Raw genomic sequence first — 16,304 nt, 5'->3', positions numbered from 1 at the left:
ATTACATGTACAGCTGTGACAAGATCTAGAGATATACTAAACATCACCTGCACTTTGATAGACCTACCTCCTTCTTGGGTGTCCATTTCGTCTACGTTGCTCAGGAAATCTTCAGGAGTTCTAGGCATGCTATAGTTGGTCCCAGTTCCCATTCCACCTTCAACACAACCCAATGACACCATATGATACCAGCTAGACACTACATCACTTCCCTACGTTGATGTTACACAATCTGGGCCCAGTTTCACGAATTTTCCTTAAGTTTTAAGGAATCCATTAACTTAAAATTCTCCAGAGGAAAGCATTGCAGATTTTAAGGAAGGCTCCTTAACTGAAGATTTTTCCTTTACTGTTGTAATGCTTTTCTATGGGGAAATCTAAATTAAGAAATTCCTTAAAGTTGAGGAATGTTCATGAAACTGGGCCCTGTTAACCACGACATAATTTCTATGGTATTCAAGTGAGTTGATGTTTCCCTAGCAACCAGTAATTATTTATTTAGGTAATTATTTGATATATTCAAGCAATCAAAATGTTGCCATATTATATATAAGAAGGTTAACTATGTGTTTGTACTTTGTATTTCCATGCATTCTTTTTATCTGGTTTTTACTTCATATAATTTACTAGTCATGTGCAATGAAACTGGTCTGATAGTCAACATAATTTAAAGAGAAACTTAAAAGAACACCTGGTTCTCAAGTAGACGGGTCCATATACACAACATACACACATATAACTACGCCTCTGTATACATACCTCCATTACTGCGTTCCCCTTACAATCAGAGTATATGTACAGCTTTATAGCATTTGATATTACTAGTAATTATTGCCATTTAGCTTTTGTAACAGATACAGAAGACTCAATTTACAGAAGAAAACTATAACATCCAATCATCAATTTTTTATGCATTGTGAACATTTATTTTAGTGTAGCTTCGCGAACATTTATTTTAGTGTAGCTTCGTAAGATATAGCTTTTGGACCAGAACTATTCCACAGTTAATATCTGGAACACATTTCAGTCATATCCTATATCATAATTCACACTAAATCACTTTCATGCAAAATGATAATTTATAAGTCTTCCAAAAGAGCTTCATTCCAAGATAATTGTACAAACATCCAATTATCTAAAAGGAAATTGCTATTTTCCTTGATGAATCGCTGAAATCTGAATTAGTTCCCTTTACCTATTGCTCATGTTTTAACAGAGAATTTGCTCCCCTTTCCTTCTTCTGTACTATTTTTTTTACTGTTACTGTTGCCTCCATAAGCTAAAATGAACATTGTGTAATTTTCAGTCAGGAATTAAATCAAAACTGAAGTAGCTCAGCCATATATACCTAAAATTTCAACTAGTATAAAACTGATTTTTTTGTGGGAAGCAAACAATGAAAATTCAGCCTACAAAGATGCAACATACCAACTCCACTATCTGTGCTTTCTTGCCGCGAGTGATCTGATGAGTTTGTTTGTCCCAGGAACGGGTCGGTGACAGATGTCATTTCGTTGGCTTGAGATATGTTAATACTTTGTGATACAGGTATCGCGTCCTGTTGTTGCTGCTGCTGCTGTAGTTGTTGCTGTGCTTGCATTTGTGCCCGCAGGAGCATCTCCTAGAGGTAAAACAACAATGCTAAGCTCAGGCTCTCTATTTATCTATCTAATCTATCTTCCTTTAACTAAAGTTACTCTGCTTTACTCTTCACTTAATAAAATGCATCAATCTATCAAAAGATTCTTCAAAATGTTCAATCAAAAACAGTTTCACATGTATGAATTAAATGACAAAACGTTATGTAACACATGGAAGTTTAACTTACATTGATTTACATAACACAAGAGAATTAATAACAAAACAGTTCCTTTACATAACAGTTTAACTCATTCACCCCTGAAATTCCATGATGGACTGTTCTAGCCTTTGATTTAGAAGAGTCTAAATGTGTCTTCAGGGGTGAATAAGTAATAAGCTAACAATAAGTTAATTAACTTCCTTTTCTGTGAATAAGCTTCACTCTATCCTAGTAATGCATACTGATTAATGCCTTCTTTTAGAAATATCTTAAAACTTCAATTTTCATAATGACCCTTTGGCATCTATAACCAATGTGAAATTCTCATCATAATACCTGTCAATTTCTACTAGATGAAGGCTATATTCGTCTTTGGTTATATACATAAAACTTAAAACAGATGTCATCTTGAGAATGAGTTTTCCTTTACAGAAAAGTTGTATGAACCATAGTAATCATGATATCACAGCATATTTGTGTTTAATATTTCCTGAAGTACCTCTCCAAGAATGAAAATATAATACTAGCTCTCCAAAACATTACAATATTTGCATTAATTACAATATTTCTAGTAAAACCTCCCCAACCAATAATTACAAAATTTGTGTTAATTACAAACATTTGCGTGAATTACAATATTTCTTGTAATACCTCCCCAATAGCTACCTGTCGGGCTATTTCTTCCTGTCTCTTGCGCAGCCGTTCTTTCTCCATTTGAAGTTTAGAGAATTGCAGGTTTGCCTGCTGTGAACGTTGTGTGCCGCCTCCCCCATTCTGTTGTTGTTGTTGCTGTTGTTGTTGTGGGTGTTGGGGAGGCGGAGCCAACTGTTGGCCCATCTGTCGCTGCTGACCAGGGCCAGGACCTACTGAGTTTATTCTAGCTTGTTGACGCATTCTTTCAGCTGTAACGATACAAGATTTAAGGAATGAGGTGATGAAATTGAATTTCAACTGCATGGAATTTTTACATTTTTCTGTCTCTGAACAATCTGTTGATCTTTGTAGTGAACTATCGATAATAGCAATGCGTATTTCCAAGAAATAACTGTTTGTGGTAACTAAACTTTGTCAAGATAAAGCTTTATTGATAACACACTATTACGGATTGCCGCCGATACTTTGCAAAATTCACCAGTGAAAGATCTAACCGACAATAAGCCAGAGAAACCACTCAGGTATGAGATAAACAATAGTATAGTTATAAGACCTTAGTTGTCAAATAAACTTCTATTCAATGATCGGTTAGGGATGTTAGGGTGATCGAGTGGTTTAGTGGTTAAGCTGCTTGTCTTTCACCTAGCCGGCCAGGGGTCGATACCCAGCACAGACGTGAAAAGGACAGAGGTCACCTGCCGGATCATGTGGGTTTTCTCCAGGCACACAGGTTTCACTCTAAGACTCCTCACACGCTTACATACCGACCATCGAAAGTTATTTGCGTAAGTTTCCAATTGATGTAAAATCAACAAAGTTTATTTTCTATTCAATGATCAAAGGACATATATCTCTCTGAAGAAATCACTTTTATCAATAGCCCACTTCCACCAGGAATTATGACACAAGACATTGAACCCAGACAGGACCGGAAAGGATATTGATGCTAAACAACCCCCATTCTTCCCAATTTCGTTTCATGGCAAGAGCATGAAAATTTCCATTGAACATTTGTACTTTCAACAAAGTATAAAGAATGATAACATTGATTAAATGAACATCAATTCAGTAGCCTGGATACTGTCCAATATTAAGTAACGCAGCATGCCAAACTGGATGTAAATCGGAGTGGAGCTTGGTAGTGCAAGCTATGACCAATTTGTCTGATGAATTTAGACTGATGTATGGGTCTGTCAAACAAATTTAACTCTAACAGCGTCAAGTACATTGTATGTGATGTCAGTCGGTCAAAAAAGATCAAAATCAAACCGAAGCTGTTGAGATATCTGGGCTGGATATTTTGAAATTAATTACCCAATTTTGCATCATGGAGGAGTTCCTTACCTTTCTCTATATATTAGTCTATAACACCTATGCTTAAACTTTTAAAAGAGAGAGACCTTCAATACTTACGTATTCTTGGATCGTACCAACTTGTGGTGCGTTCATGATGATTTATGTAGTAGATGTCTCCTTCAGGTGTGCTTGCTTGTTCCCAGCCCTGGGGCAGGGCGTCGAGGTTAAGGTTCTGCATCGATACATTGGGAGACTGCTGAGAAGACGGTGGGCTTTGTTGACTATTGAGGGCAGTTGTGCTGACGGCTTTGCGAGGGTCTTGCCAGGTTGTTGTCTGTGTGAGATGACTGAAACAAGCAAAAGGATGCCATATAAAATAAAATGTGAAATACACTTATCATAAATGACACCAATATTTTCTGCAACATGCACAATAACCGTCAATGGTAGATAATGTTGGGTTAGAGTTAAGTTAGTTTAACATCCCATAAACAGCCAGGGTCATGTAAGGAAGTGCAAGATTGTTTTGGTGGAGGAAAGCCGGAGTCCCCGGAGGAAAACCACCGACTAGCCGCTAGTATCTGGAAACTGCCCCCTTTGGGATTTAGCTGGGCTACAAAACGAAATAGATTGTTTTTCTACATCACAGCAAGTGTTAACTTACAATATACATTTCATTCCAGCAGAGTAAGCTTACCGTTCAGAAGCACATGGTTCCATTTCCTTTGTATATAGATTCTCCAAAATATGCATCACTTGAACAAACATTTTCCCATTCATTAATTTTGCACCATTGGATTTGAAGTCAGAATATATGTTTATTGACAAAAAACTGATATTTTATAAAAAAAAATTATATATATATACTATCTGTTTTTACGGTAATCAAAAACATTGAATTTTGTTTGTAACACAAATTTGGATTTTGCCTGGTTTTAAATATGCTTAATGATAAATGATAAATTTCACCTTAAATTTGTTTTCTCATAATTCACATATTACAATTGCATATAATCAATCATCACATACCGGGTATTCAAATTTTTTTTCGGTAACATTGGCAATATAGAGCCTGTGTAATTCAAGGCCATACAAACACTTCCAAAATTCCAAAATTTACATATTAGTTAAATTTCCCCATTCTTTGCAAAACAGTGTAGACAAGATTATAATAGAACTGACCAATTCATTAGAACTTTAAAATTCTATAGTAACAACAGCAACACTTTTAATTTGAAACCGATAAATAAAATGTTAATTGGGTAGAACTCAAGGATGAAAACATATCAATGGAGACCATATAACAAACACACACATATACCACAACATAATTCAAATACTGGAATTCAGAATTTGAACTGTGTATAAGAAGAGTTTATTTTCATAATCATACATGGGCAAAATAGGAAAGTGGTAATGACAAAATATATAAAGTAGATGAATTATTCTTATTGATTCTAAATCATTATAACATGTTACTAAATCAAAGAATTCACACAACCAGACAAAAGGTTTATAAATAGGTTATGTGCTTACCATAGAATTATTATTATTAAACATGGGGCACGTTTTTTTCATGTAACCCTGGGAAAGGAAATGGCAGAAACCACCGGGTGTTAAACTCATAATTGCTAATGTCGGTAACAGTTCCGGTTTTGAAAGTTAAAAAAACATCTTCCCATAATTTCTTCACAGCAGATTTCAGGAAGAAAAGCAGCGTTTATAATTGATGATAAAACAGGTTGCTAATTCAAACCAGGAGCTGGTAGTGGTATGGCCACTTCACGATGTACAGACCATAGTGAACTATATGAAGAGAACCAGTTTCTGCAGACTCCACTTTTATACACACATAATATGCTACAGAATATGTACTACTGATGAAAATCGGTCAACTTTCATTTTTTTTTAATTTTGACATTTCATAACATGCAGCCATTGTTAGGACATCAAACATATTAAGACACCTTTTTAGAACAGTTGTCATTGTCTTTGTAAAATTACACTCAACCATAAAATAAACGAATCACAGGATAGCATGATGGAATGAAAGATTTAATACATTGGTTTATTTGTTCAATTTTATCACCCATCGACATCTGATTAGATCATCAAGACCAAGCTATATTGCAAGATCAAAATGACATTGATTGTTATCGGCCACACAGGAAACACTGAAAATTATAGCTAGTAAAATAAGCTGATGGCAATTTTTCAGTTATTGTTAATTTCTTTTCTGTCGCTAAATTTCAGTTAAAAAAAGTAAAGTGTTAAATGATGGTGTTTAATCCAAAAGATATATCCAGAATGGTCTCGGACACCTGACAAATACCTCAGGTGGGATTCTTAACCATTTGCATTGTGTTTTCATACATTATTGTTAAAATCGTTTCGGAATAAAACAAGACTTTTTCAACTGACATTCAAAATCCAAAACAATTCTGTTTGGGAAAATCTGAAGAAAAATGATAATCATTTTGTAGATTGACAGCTAAACATGACCAAGACCGGATATAAGTTGTCCATAGTCCATACAACCCCCCACCGCTATAACTTGAGACCAATAAGAACAGGATCTCTGCATTGGTCGTTTTGTCCCCCACAAATCGTTAACATGGTACACATTTCATGTTCTTGTTTGTTCAGGCATCTGATAACACCTAATCTTTGTAAGTGTTCAACAACACATTAGAAGTGGAAAAAAATTCTAAACAAATTTTTTTTTTCTCTATTGCACATAATTATATAGTACCTGTATAACAAACAAGAAAATATTCTGAAAACAATGCTCCAAAAAGTGAAGCTAATTGCATTACACTAATGTTGTTCATTGTACGATTCAAAATCTGTATCCAAAAACCAAAACACTTTTCTACTTTTCTACATAACTGTGAATGGAAGAAGTCATAAAAATTCTCCCAACGCCAAACATAAAAGCACTCTCACGGTACTTTAACATGATAATTTTCAATGGAGCTAATTATACTCACTCCCACGCACACACATATTCAGACTGACCCAATAAAATTTTTCCACATGTCAGAAAAAAGATGTACTTGGAACATGGCATTTTTGAGAGTTGACTCAATAGTTATTTTGTCTGGGAATTGAGATGACCTTTTGACCCTAGAACTATGACCACTCAGCCACAGTTGTCTCCCCTTGATCTCAAATCCTTTGTTTTAAGTGGTCCTTTATTGTTTCTATTCATGTTGATATGTCCAATTCCCTTCAATTTCCTCGCTGTAGAACCCCATTGAGATTTTTACTCTATCTGTAACCCCATTGAGAATTTTACTCTATCTGTACCAGAAACAACATTTTAAGCCTTGCATGAGCATAATTGCATGTAAAAATGCAAATAGGGTGGCCCATATACACTTTGTGAAATCACAAAACCACAGTCAAAGAAAAAGATCAAAGGAATTAAAACTGTTTCTAAGTTTAATTTCAAAAGAGAAATTTACAAGCTTTTGCTTTTCTTATCTATAAACCTTCAAAATTTCAACTTCATTTGGATGTGGTTTATAACAAATATGTTTAATAAGTAAAGCAATGCAAAGTTGAAACTTTTCAAAATTTATCACAAGTGACCATAGATGTATGTGGTCCTATTGGTCCATTACTGAAGATTTGTTTCCATAAAGCTCTTGTGCTTTCAAGATATGGAGAATTTTCCTTGTTTGATTAAGATGTGTTGATGCTATAATTCTGAATATGGAAAGTCTCCCACCTGCATGCATCTGAGGCTTATATGTATGGTAACTTAAAATTGTCTCCTTTCAAGTTTTGTAAAGTTTTGTAAATCTGAATCCAACGTACCTTCTAGATCTGTCTCACTGCCAAAACACTGTCAAAAACAACAGCAATTTACCTGAAAATCTAGTGATGATCAAGAAAATGAAAATATATTGTTACATGTTCTAATACATTCGGGGAACACAATTTTGTTTTATTCCAACGAGCTGGTGCCATAATGGGAGATAACTCCTGTCAGATACCGTTATAGAACCTGTACGTTTATTTATAGCTGTATCCTGCCTAGATTTAGACATTTTGCGGCTACTTACAATCCAAACTTTAGTTTTGATAATATTTTAGCAGATGCTTGAGGTTATTTTGAGGATGCTTATCTCCTAAGTTCTGCGAGGTGATTTGGATTTTCGCCAAATGATATGACAACAGTGCGGTTTTTATCCATGATATTCAAACATGAAGAACCATCACATACAAATGCATTCAGCCAAATTGAAAATTGACGTATGCTATACTCTTAAACCCCAACTGTACCTCAAAAATATCAAAAGCTTCATGCCCGACACTGAATATGAAAATCTTTAGATTATATCACGTTGCAGAATCTATTTTTGGAACAAGCCGGAGATGTACATCTTTACATTTAGGTACATTGCCATCCTGCACTGGCTCACTTAACGATATTTAAATTGAACGATTTACCTGCTTAAGTTTTGGTTATTAACTCCAAAGAGTATGATCTTTACTTAATGATAGAAAAGTTTTCAATGAATTGAAACAAATATTACCAACTTAAAACTACTGCTATACATAAATCTCTCTGCAGGTTTTTGAAGAACATTCAAACTGCTTTTTTATTCTGGGGTTTGATGGGAAAACTATTTAGTTCAGCATCCAAGAGATTTTTCATTCTCTATGAAGTGCTGTGCGTAAGAAGCTTTCTATGAATATTATCATACATTTCTGGCTTTGGGAAAAACATAATTGCCACTATTGGCTTCTATGGAGCGGTTTCTTTTACGAATAACCTTCAGTGAGGAAATCAATGGATTGTTCAAGGTCTACTTCTGGTTTATGTTTTCTTTTCAGAGATTCACTCTCATGCCTCCGATCCATAATATACATCCATAATATATGCTGGAAACCTGTATTAACGACTACCCCTGTATAAAGATCACCTGCTTCCACTTCCAGAGGGTCATAAATGGCTATTTATAACACAATTTGACCTGTGCATAAAGACCACTCGAGTATGGAGACCACTTCTCCCTTGTCCCTTGGGTGGTCTTTATAGATAGGTTTTACCCATATCCCCATCTCTATATATAGCAGTCTGCATAACCTCTCAATTGTCCGAATCCTAATTATAACCCTTGATCAACCTCACAATTGCCTTCTATCCTCAAACTGCCTCTGCCCAAAAACTCCCAACTTTCTCCCTATACATTGAAGGTGGCCAGACTTATCTAAGCTGCACCATCCATCCCTACCCCCACAACTGCCCCCACCAGCAGGTACTGCCCATCCCCCTCCTCCCACCCCCAACACACATATCTGAGGTGCACACATGTACAGCTGCCCCAGCCTCCTGCTGTGTCGGGCTCACACAGGTCAGAAGGCTGGGAGAAACCTAGATAATACAATCAGTCCAGAACAACATCTGGCAGGACAGACAACCTTGTTCTACCAGCTTTATCTCCAAAAACACTCCATCAGCTGACATCTCTTCACTTCCAGTTTCCATGGTGAAATAAATCTCCTGAAATCGCTATGAGTAAACACCAATATCTTTTACAATGCATTATCATAAGATAGTGATTTTGTTTGTCATCCTATCCCTGACCTGCTTTCTCAAACAAATTAACACTTATCACTGTGAACTTGTAGCTGGATATAAACAATATCTTTGGGGACACTCAGTGTGGTAATGATGAATAAAAGTTTTCAGCAATTTCAGTTTTAATCTTCAGATGAAAATTTATCCAACAACCATTTACAAATAATATCAATAGCCAGGTTTTATATCTTCATTTTTTATCTTTAACATTATTTCAGTATTACAAAGTCAAAAGAATTCATACACAATTCTATTGCATTTTAATGTATTTTGTATTATGTTTACATCCCCTGGGCCAATCTTTGTAGCTTGTTTATTTACCTGTGAAAATCCCCTGGGCCCATAGATTGTAGATCTACATCATACCTCCCAGGGGCATATAGATTGTTGTACCTGTTAACACCTGAACTGTACCACTGATGTACATCATCCCCCACCCCCTGCTCCCCAGACTATTAACGATACACACCAACCCTAACAGCCAGTGATTATCTTAGTGTACTATAGTTATCCCCAATAATACACAACATTCAAAAATACATTTTTCACACTCAGTCACCTATGAATAGGATCAATGACCCAATGTGTATCAACAAGCTACACTACAAATCCCTAAATATCTCACAGCTGTGAACTGTACTTTGTCTATCCAGGTCACCATGCATGAAATTACACAATCGACGTACCATGAAATATCAGCTTAAATATAAATATATTTTATTACTTTCTTCAAAGCTATAAAGGTTTAAAACATACATTATTATATATCGATGGAGTCTGTAATTTTCGCGCATCATAGAAATCAGTTTTAATAGATAAGACTTTATAACATAATCAATTTGTAAATATATTTCAGAATATCAAGGTAACCTTGACGCAGACATTTCAGTACTTTACATTCTGACCGTACCAGACCAGGTAAAACAAAGGGAAGCCACTCTGGCAGGTCAGAATGAGTACTCTGGTGATGCCCCATCACAGGCCTGAGAGGTTACGCCCAGAACTACAATGACACTATTTATATCACGGATCACTTGACACCATTATAAAACCTCCCCCACAGCCACTATAAACTTCACTTTGTGTATTTACCAAAGAGGGACTTCACAGTCATCTTTATGTACAATAAACTTAAACAATCTTGTCTCATCTTTTTATAATATCAAATTTTTTCGTTTTATCCTTTGACTTCAAACCGATATCAATAACAAAATGAAAGAGTGAAACTTCAAGAATTGATCATGATCAATCAAAATCACTTTTAGATATTTAGGTTTAAAATTCATTTATGACAGTTTAGATTGTACTTCTAAATATTATTTGATAGTTGATAGTAATGTGATGATGGACACACCCTGTCCTTCTTGATCACTCTTTCCACCCTACTTTATAAACTTTTAAGTGTTTTTACACATATTCTCTTTGGTAAATTAATATTGACACTCATCATATATGACAGTCCTTGCATGTAACGTCACTAGCATAATGTGTCATCTACATGTGGTGTTTCTCTTATGTTATCATAAATCAAAGATGGCATCAAGTGTTTTGAAATTAATCCTTTTACATCAAAATCGGTACAAGACCACCCTAAATCAAATACATGTATTCAGAGATGTGTACACGCACACACACCTCTGTATGTTTAATTTTTCCCCCTGAATATTTAGGATGACCAAAAAATATTAGTTTTAAACAAGCATTATCTCATATAGCTCCATGAGCTCCAGGTTCATACCATTACTGTAATACAGAAGTTATTACTATGCAGATATTCTGCCTATTAACTCTGATAATAGGTGAAATTATGAAGACACATTTTAAGCAAGAGTCTGCTGGAATTCATTCTAAAATAATTACGAAACCAGAAAACAGGCCAGGATACTTTTCATCCCTACACTTGTAAGTCTGTATAAAGCTCAGAGTGGGAAAAGATCTGGATGGTCTAACAACCAAACGACCCTGAAACATCAAATGACCCTGAGACAGTGTCATAGTGACAATTACTTTGGATATAAGTTGTAATGAACCTCAAAAGAACAGAGGTAACATACAACCTAATGTCTCAAATTTTGTGTGTAAATGTGAAACTGTACTCCGCTGGCAGAAAAAGTAGGTTAGAGGGACATTGATTTATAATTTATCACTGACAGTCTGAGTCACACAGAAGCTTGACTTGCTACATTGGTATGCAGAATGTTGTAAAGATTTGTACCCGCTTCCTGCGTAACCCACATCAACTATATGATATGTTATGCACAGAGATTTGCTCATTCAAGGCTGCCATTCAATTGAGATTGTTTACTATACCGGTATGTGTCAGTCGGGAAACCAGGAAATTGTAAAAACTTAACAATTCCAATACACAATATTACATAGTTTCTTTATATATAAGACACACATGAATATACATTACATAGTTTCTTTATATATAAGACACACATGAATATACAGGAAGTTCAATAAGTGATCATTTTATATGAGATTTTATGAAACAAGTCTAAACAATTTTTGTTTTTGGGAGTCAATGAAAATCACTCCAGGTTATGTACATGTATACACTAGTGACAAATATGCTGAAATATTAATTACATGCTTAAATATCAGGTGGGTTATGTGTTTTTAATACAATTTAAATAATATGATCTTCAAAATTTCAACTAAAAAATACAGAAATGTCAATGACTTTCATATGAATCTGCACTCTTGCAATTTCAAACAGAAATACTTTTAAAGCTTACATCATTCTTTCTACAATTGAAATTTCAAGTATTTCCTTCCCTTAAAACTTCATGTAGTCAATTACATCGGTGACATACAAAATATTTGTGGTTACATATCTGTGTGTGGAAATGAATTGTTTCACACTGAAAAGAAACACATGTTTTTGCACCTTTACTCCAATTGATACCTCTGCAATCTGATATACCTATGTGATTTAAATTTGTGTCGTTATAAAAACTATGTCATTAACTTTTTTAATTGGGGAAACAAATAACAATTTATGAGATGCAATCCAAACATTGTTAACTTAAATGACTTAATTCAAATTTAAAGGCCAAGCATTTTGTTACTTAAAACATACTATCACTTATATATATTTAGATACACTTCTAACTTTAAAAAATACTTTTCCACAGTCACCTCTTCAGATGATACATAAATAGTTTGCCTGTACTTATTACCATGAATAAGGATTTTAGCAGGGTAATTTCTAGCAAAGCTATTAACTTCCTCAATGCAAACACATGTCTAAATGAACAGGATCACAAAGAACATTTGTACAATTTCATTCACAAATTATTAACAACATTCCTTTTGATATAATGATATGGCTTATTAATTTAATTTATCATTGTAATTAGCTATTCTTACCAGGTATATATATATATATGGCTATGTAAGGGTTAGACTAATTTCCTGTCATATGAATAGTTTACAAATAAAACTCTGTAAGATAGCATGCACTTGAGTTGAGTGCAGACAAGATTTGAAGACCCCAATCTTTTAGATAAAGACAGACCGGCAGGCAACACAACTGTCAACAATACAAAACTCTGATAGTTATGTTACAAATTTTCATGCAGTTTTTTACGTCATCACACATGAAATCATTGATGTGATCAGATTTCTGAAGATAAAGCCCTCAAAGATCAGGTTCCAGTCCTGTTCTAGAAGCTTACCACGGTTCACTCCCCAGTAGATAGGGGCTGCTGTGCATCAGCAACAATGAAAGCCATACCCTTATTTTGCTGAAACCTGATTCTTCAGTGTAGTACTGTTTTTGTTGAGGGTATGTGAAACTAGGATTTGTTTTTTCCTCTCTCAAACTTCTGGTTTTACAGCAGTTACAAAATACGAATACTATTTCTGATTCATCAAATCCTTGGTGTTTTTATTTATTTACAATCAGTTAAAATTAACAATCATGACCAAATATGGACGTGTCATGTTACACAAAGAAAAATCACACAGTTCCCAAGAAAAATCACCAATCCATATGGTTCAGACATTTCCAGACATTGACATCAAAACTTTCATCAGAGGTGAAGCAAAAATGTATTATATAAACCATTAGGAAAATTTAGTGCTTATTGGTAGCAATCTTATATTGGCTACAACAAAGAGCAACTAAATTTTAAGCAGCAACTAGACATTTCTAACAAATCGTCAGATAACTGAATACTTCAATAAGAAAAAACGGTGGCACATATACAATTAAAAGCTGAATAATATCAGATATAAAGATATAATAATTATAGGAAAGCTATGGAAAGGGAAAGCTTCTCAAAATGTTCATGTTTTTAAAAAGTTCCATCTTTTCAAAAGTAGGAAATAATAAATATCAATACATAATTAATCAATAATCTAGTTTGGTTAAGATAAATATTTTTGAATATAAGTTTCCAGTACAGTTAATTTTAGAAATGTTATATATGCAATCTTTTGACAACACTATAGTTATCTCCTCTTTTTAAGAGTTACTTCCCTTTATATAAGTTCTCTCCCTTTTCTGAGTGATTTTTTTTACAAGTATTAACTGTTTTGTCATTAGTCTGTGAGAAACCCGACATAAAATAGAGCAAAAATAATCTTCCCGCATAAACCAATGACACAACATCAATACCTGCAATCAAGGGCAGATAACTCCTGCTGTCAAAGGGCAGGTAACTCTATGTTATGAAAAGACTGCGGACTGGCTATAAACACAAGCTGTACACGATGCCTGGGGTATGGACAACACTGATCCTGGAGGTTGCTACTATACATACTTGCTATTAGGTGATGAGGCTTTGTTGAAAATGTCTGGAGGTGGATTTTGCCTAAAATGAAAATTGAACTGAATCATGATCATTTTAGTGTCATACAAACTTCACATTTTCCTTACAAATCTGCACTGATTATATATCTGTATCTAAATGATTCAGTTAACAAAGTCAACCTTAATTAAAGATATTGAATTTTAATTTTAACATTTATCCACAAATGGTTTGAATTGTGAAGAATTCATAACTGATATCCTTGATTGGCATATACATGACAAAGTTGTAACTAATTTACATGGTTGATGATTATCAAGATTATATAAAAAAAATTTTTTTTTTTAGATAGTTGGTCATCACCATACAAGAATGCATGCATTACCATAGACTTGTAACAGATAAATATTTCTTTTGATCTGAAAACGTTAGTAACACATATATCATCAATACATGCAACCATGAAGGACTCTGAAGATCTTTTAAGATGATCTACTGCGCTGATAAGATGATCTATACGTATTCTAGTGAACTATATATTATTGCTGTCAATGTCCGTTTCATAACTGGGTCAAAGTCATAATGGTAAAAGGCTTTAAGAAATCTTTACTTTCCTACAACAAACAGTTTTCGTCTTGAAAAATGCTTATTTCATTCACCTGAACGGAACTAAACTCTGGATGAAAGGGTCAAGTTTTCCATTGTAGCTGTGCTGATAAATGGTTATGGGTGCTTGCCTTTGGTATATTTGAAGGGGATCCTGTTTTATGGGGAAGGGGAGATGTAAATACTGTAACAAAATACATAACTATCAGTTGTACAGATGTTTACTCTATCTTGTTACTTATAGATAATCTGTGTGTCAGTGTCCTCTCAAGCTCAGATCACTAAAACTCTTTAGTAAGTACTAAAGCAACAATGATCTGCAAAGCTTCACCTTGACAATGAACTATCAAACGGATCCACATGTACATGACCCTGAAAGGATCTGAACCAGAGGATGTAAATTCTTCATCATAAAATTTTGCAAACAAAAACCTTATAAATATATTCATCATTTAATTTAACTCATTTACCCTGAAGACACATTTTGATTCAACAGATTCAAAGGAAGGAAGAGTTCATTATACCTTTTCAGGGGTAAATGAGTAATTAATGATTTTTATACCAATAAGGGGTGGGAGCGGCCTAGGTATTAGGTGAAATTTGCCTTGTAATAATTCATATTTGAGACTCTGAAACACTTCGGTTTTTTTCTTTACAACTATTCAGCATTATCAATCTCTTGAAAAATAACAAACGATATTGAAATGATTCCTCTGAACTTCCACAAAAGTAACTCTCCACTTTCAGATATTACCATATAATTTCCCTCCAGTCCATATATATTTACCAAATGTATAGTGTTGCCTTATATCCTAGCTGCCTTCAACAGATCACCATAATTATTCATGTATATATAGCTACACAATTTGTAACATTAGGCAATCTGTAACATCACACATTATGAGTCATAGGTTGGACTGGAAATTCAGAATGAATTCTCAACTCTATGTATATATTTCTGTAAAGCAATGAATACTGAACCAGGTCCAGGTGCTGGATGGACTGTGTGTGCAGCAGGACTCGACTGGTGCTGGAGAGAAAGATGGATTTAGATAGCAATGGGTGTTTTCGCTCACTTACTCATATCACCATATCAATCAAAACAGTGAATCCAACGCTTTTTCTAACAATTTAAAAAAAAATATCCTAGTTTTGGTATCTGCAGACATTCTACTACTACTCTCTCCATCTTCAGGATCTGTCCACATTTAATATAACCCTTTGTTTCTACCGTTGAATTTTGTCAACATAATATACCATCAGTTCATTCCTTCATTTTGGAAAGTAAATGTAATGTATACTTTTTATCTATCTGGATGAACAGTCCTTTTTGGACTATACAACTCTGCAAAAAGATACTTAAAGTGTATTACTGTATAATGTATATGTGTATCAAATCAATATATGTGTAATAGATTCCCCATTTAAACATGAGATTATAGATCCAGATGTAGTGTACTAGGTTCTGTATAAAAGCCTATTTCATAAATAGGACGTGTAGGTCGCCCTAGTACTGTACTCACAAAAACACAGCTGTTTTCGCTGGCCCACTGCCAATCTATTGGTAAACAACACAGGTACTTTGCCAAGTCAT

The 16,304-nt window shown here is 34.4% G+C and overlaps 1 protein-coding gene across 4 annotated transcripts in view; it reads right to left on the bottom strand.

The window, feature by feature from the left end:
• LOC138307961 (transcriptional coactivator YAP1-like) overlaps nt 1-16,304 on the bottom strand; it is a 33,853-nt gene that overhangs the window by 6,200 nt on the left and 11,349 nt on the right. The window contains exons 2-6 of one of the 4 annotated variants that reach the window (XM_069248909.1): nt 14,117-14,167; nt 3,869-4,098; nt 2,468-2,703; nt 1,433-1,621; nt 68-164 (exon numbers count right to left, since the gene is read on the bottom strand). In XM_069248909.1, coding sequence (XP_069105010.1) covers nt 68-164; nt 1,433-1,621; nt 2,468-2,703; nt 3,869-4,098; nt 14,117-14,167 — 803 coding nt within the window. Of the gene's footprint in view, nt 1-67; nt 165-1,428; nt 1,622-2,467; nt 2,704-3,868; nt 4,099-14,116; nt 14,168-16,304 lie in introns of all 4 variants that reach the window. The other 3 variants (XM_069248910.1, XM_069248911.1, XM_069248912.1) reach the window with 3 other exon arrangements.

Source organism: Argopecten irradians, chromosome 14, assembly GCF_041381155.1.
Source record: "Argopecten irradians isolate NY chromosome 14, Ai_NY, whole genome shotgun sequence".
Lineage (NCBI taxonomy): Eukaryota > Metazoa > Mollusca > Bivalvia > Pectinida > Pectinidae > Argopecten > Argopecten irradians.
This window is presented reverse-complemented; position numbering and strand designations above follow the sequence as displayed.